General features: G+C 40.7%; 1 protein-coding gene across 1 annotated transcript; it reads right to left on the bottom strand.

The window, feature by feature from the left end:
* Positions 1-2,044: 2,044 nt before the first annotated feature.
* Positions 2,045-2,935, bottom strand: LOC141051458 (olfactory receptor 6N1-like). Its single transcript, XM_073548384.1, has one exon. The coding sequence runs from the start codon at positions 2,933-2,935 to the stop codon at positions 2,045-2,047; it is 891 nt and encodes a 296-aa protein (XP_073404485.1).
* Positions 2,936-4,385: the final 1,450 nt, after the last annotated feature.

The following is a 4,385-nucleotide window of genomic DNA, read 5'->3' as shown; positions in this document are numbered from 1 at the left end:
AACCTATCCCCAGATTTCTTCTGATTGTGAAGATGCTTGAGCCGCGTGCTTTGCTGAGCTCCAAAATCAGCCCTTATCTGTCCTCTCCCACCAAGGGAAGAGGGGAGTTGTAGTATTGTAGTATAGAGAATACACAAACCAGACTAAGAAGAGATGTACAGAGGTAAATGAAAATACCAATTATTAAAATATGCACACAACAACAGAGTGTAAGTAAAGGTATGAAAAAACAAATAGGAGAGGATGAGGATACGCACACAGACAAATCACCAAGCCACAGTCTCCTGAAAAACACTCCAACACCTCATAACAAAAAACACCTTCAACTTCAGAACCAGGCAGTATTAAACTAACACTGGCAATCCCTGCTTTCCAGAGGTGAGTATATATAGTAGAGAGGAGAGGCCAAAACTGAACAGCTGAGATCATTAAAGTAGGAAAGCTCCAGGAGCTCTCAACTGAACAAATTAACCTCTGCAATGCTATCAGAAACCTGCACTGTTTAATATAATGGTGGCGTGCTTCTAAGCAGTGCAGAAATACGTGAAATCAGACGCTGCAGTCTTCTGGCCTCTCTCTGTTGTGGTAAACCCATGACACTGTGCAGTTCATTTGTAGTGCAAAACCACCTAGAAAACAATAATTAGGCTGTAGAAGAAGTTGAAAAAAAGAAACACTAATAGATATAAAAAAGTAAATGTTTGAAGGACAGGCAATAAAAATGAAATAAATAGATAAATATGAGGTAGACAAAACAAGATTAGAAATGGTTCTAAAACAAAATTTACACGATCTATACAAATTGTATAAAGGAAAAATGTTCTATTCACACTCACAATTTACATTTACACGAGTTGAACAATTGAAAAAATCTGTAAAAATTACTGCACTTTGGGAATTTTATGTAAGTTGCTAGAATATTCTAAATAAATCTAATAATCTAGTCATCATAATCAGTAATCTAAATAAAGTAATAATCAGTAATCTAAATAAAAAAAATTCAAAAAAATACTTATTAATGAAATTAATTAGATTAGATAGCTAATAGATCGATGATAGATACTAGATGTTTGAAAAGCACAGAATATTTTTGACTTTTTTTGTATTTTTTGAACTATTCACAGAATTCGGCCATCGATGATGAGCAATCTGATAGATGATTTAATTACAATGGTCGTTGTGTGTTTAATGCACGTTAAAAATAAAAATCCATTTTACAGCATTTATCTAAATTCTGCTTGGATCTTTCTCCCGCCTCGACTACTGCAACATCCTTTCCCGTGGTCTCCCTGCTAACACCCTCGCACCTCTCCAGTCCATCCTTAACTCTGCCGCCCGGCTAATCCATCTCTCTCCTCGCTACTCCTCCGCTTCTCCTCCCTGCAAATCTCTTCACTGGCTCCCATTCCTTCCCTCAGCGTATCCAGTTCAAATTACTAATACTGACCTACAAGGCCATCTATAACCTGTCTACCCCATATGTCTCTGAACTAATCTCCTGATATCTTCCCTCAGGTAATCTCCGGTCCTCCCAAGACCTCCTTCTCTCCTCCACACTTATTCACTCCTCATCCAACCGCCTCCAAGACTTCTCCCGAATATCCCTCATCCTCTGGAATTCTTTGCCCCAACATGTCCGAATAGCAACCACACTCGGATCCTTCAGACGGAACCTGAAAACCCACCTCTTCAGGAAAGCCTACAGCCTGCAATGACCCCGCTGCCTCCTCACCACTACTGGAGATATCACCTCAACCAACACCGGAACTGCTGCAACCCACCAACCTACCGTCTCATCCTGTAGCATGTAAGTCCGAAAGGGCAGGGTCCTCTCTCCCCTCTGTCTCAGTCTGTGATTGCTAGTTTGTTTACTGTAAGTGATATCATTAATTTGTATGTAACCCCTTCTTATGTGCAGCACCCTGGAACCAATGGCACTACAGAAATAAATAATAATATAATTGTTTTCATTTTTGCAGCAAGCAGATATTTTTTAATTTCTCTCTTTATTATTATTACTATTTTTTTTTTGCTAATGTGGATCTCAGTTTTTCTTGCAATGCAATTTTTGAAGGATCTTAGTTCTTAGAGCTTCTGTCCTGATGCCATATATTACTGGGTTTAGGGTGGAGGAAAGTGCCCCCAGCAAAAGCATCACATTGTTGGACACCACAGAAAGAAGTTGTCCTTTAAGTCTGTAGCGGAAGACAAAGAACAAAATTGAGATCATAAAAGCCGTGAAGGCAATGATGTGGGTCACCAGGGTGTGGATGGCCTTCTGGTAGGCTTCTTCAGAGATTTGGAGACACACAATGAATGTCCTTAAGTAAGAATACATGACAACTAGGACACAGCTAACTATCATGATTGAGGTCCACGTAAATCCAAATGCCAAACTGAGAGTGGTGTCTCCACAAGCCATACTGGTAAGTGAGATGGTATCGCAAATTATACTGTTAATCATCACCCCACACAAAGTCTGTCTTGAGGCTAATATGACAACTACACATAGTCCCGACAAGACGTAAACCCATATCTCCAACAGAATATTCCGGGCTTTCCTATTGGTCATCAGCATTGGGTATCTTAGAGGATGCTCAACAGCCAAATATCGATCATAGGCCATGGCGGTGAAAGTGAATATCTCAACACAAGGATAACTCTGGATAAAGAAACTTTGAGCCAGGCATTTGGTGTATGGAACAGTGTAGCATCCGGTAAGGAGGTCTATGATAAGTTTTGGCATGATGGCTGTATCTCCGTATATACCACTGACCATAAGATTAGAGATGAAGATGTACATGGGTTCATGAAGAGTCTCTTCCACATATGTAACCATCACGATGGTAAAACATAAAACCATAACTGTCACATAGACCACACCGATGACCAAAGAGAAGAGATACTTCATGTTACTCATCTCAACAAGACCCATGAGGATAACGTCAGTGATGGCTAAAGATACGTTTTCCATTTCTTGCTTTTGTTTCCTGTTGTCATTGAAAGAAAGGCGCTAAGTTTGTAAATATCTTGAAGGTGAAGGAGCAGAACACTGAAGATGATCATTGCTTACTATCTTCAGAGAAGCAAATAATCCAATCCTGGTGGGATCAGGTTTTTATAGACTTTCTGCAGGTGTGCGTATCCTTGATGGGGAATTATCCCTTCGTAACAGGTCGACTCCAAGATACAACAGCTATGCTGGATCTGCAGAGATGACAGATTCCATCTACCTGGAGGGACTGAGACTGTTACAGTTTCTAATTAGTTCATTAGGTAGATATTCAGAAACCTCTCTAGGGATTCTTCATCCTTATCAGAATTTTATTTTTTTGTCACTTACTATATATTGTGGAGGTTTGAATGGAATTCCCCTGCCGCCTATCTCATATTCACCCGCCGCCGCCATCATCCTTTTCCAACGTCGCTTTCGTCGGTCACTGGTGAAAAGTGACCGTCCGGCAACTCCAGTGATTCATGGAGCACCGCAGAGGTCACATTTCAATACATCTCTTTGAAACCTCATTCTGGCCTGTTTCTGGCTCTCATAGACTTGCATTTAGCTTTTGTGACATAACTTTTGACTTCCGACCAGTCTGAAGTTATAGGCACATGTTGGCGCTGCGGGCCTGGTGTGGAGTCGGAAGGAAGGTGAGTTTAAGAAGAGGAGCAGTGGACTTACATTTAAAGCACCACTCCAGCGCTGAAAAAAATTGCTGGAGTGGTGCTTTTGTCTGACTCGTTGCCTTGTATCTATTGAGAGGATGAAGTGTCTTCTTTACTGTGGAAGACTCGGGGGCTGATGTCTCCAGGTCTCTTTACCCAATGTTTTTGCCACATACTGTCATACTGTATATATTCCTGCAGTAATGCACATACACTGTGCACGTTTTACGCCAACGTAAAACTTCACCATTGAGCCCAGATACTGCACTTCCCATCAATCTCAATTTGCTAGTAAACCTTGATGAATGGATGCCCAGTAGAGCTGAGGATGGCATACTTTTCAGACTAGCAATGAGAGGGGATTGGAATGGAACACCCCTTTAATGCCTTCCCTCCCTTTAAGAGTTGTTATGCACAGTTGTTATTAATGTTAATATTCTATTGTGTTTCGGTACTGCTACACGGCTGTGTATTACCGATGGTCTTTTTAGTACTGACACATTGTGTCTTACCATATTGTACACACTGTAAGATATGGTTTATTATGACTATTCCATTATATTATGCTGCATGCCATTGTATTGTAATATGTTCTTTGTATATTAGGGTGAGCCAGTGTATCCTTCGGGTTCAATAGCGGAGGGCACTTGTAGTTTATAGTATTCATAGACTGGGTAAGTGTAGTGTTGGAACGGACCACTAGATGGGGGCATACTAGT

Source organism: Dendrobates tinctorius, unplaced genomic scaffold (assembly GCF_039654945.1).
Source record: "Dendrobates tinctorius isolate UK_male_01 unplaced genomic scaffold, ASM3965494v1 ptg000157l, whole genome shotgun sequence".
NCBI classification, from domain to species: Eukaryota; Metazoa; Chordata; class Amphibia; order Anura; family Dendrobatidae; genus Dendrobates; species Dendrobates tinctorius.
The sequence above is the reverse complement of the archived record's forward strand: the minus strand, read 5'-3'. Positions and strand labels throughout refer to the sequence as shown.

Bases quoted from the DNA above. Each gene is read 5' to 3' on its own strand.
- LOC141051458 (XM_073548384.1), bottom strand. From the start codon at position 2,935: ATGGGTCTTGTTGAGATGAGTAACATGAAGTATCTCTTCTCTTTGGTC.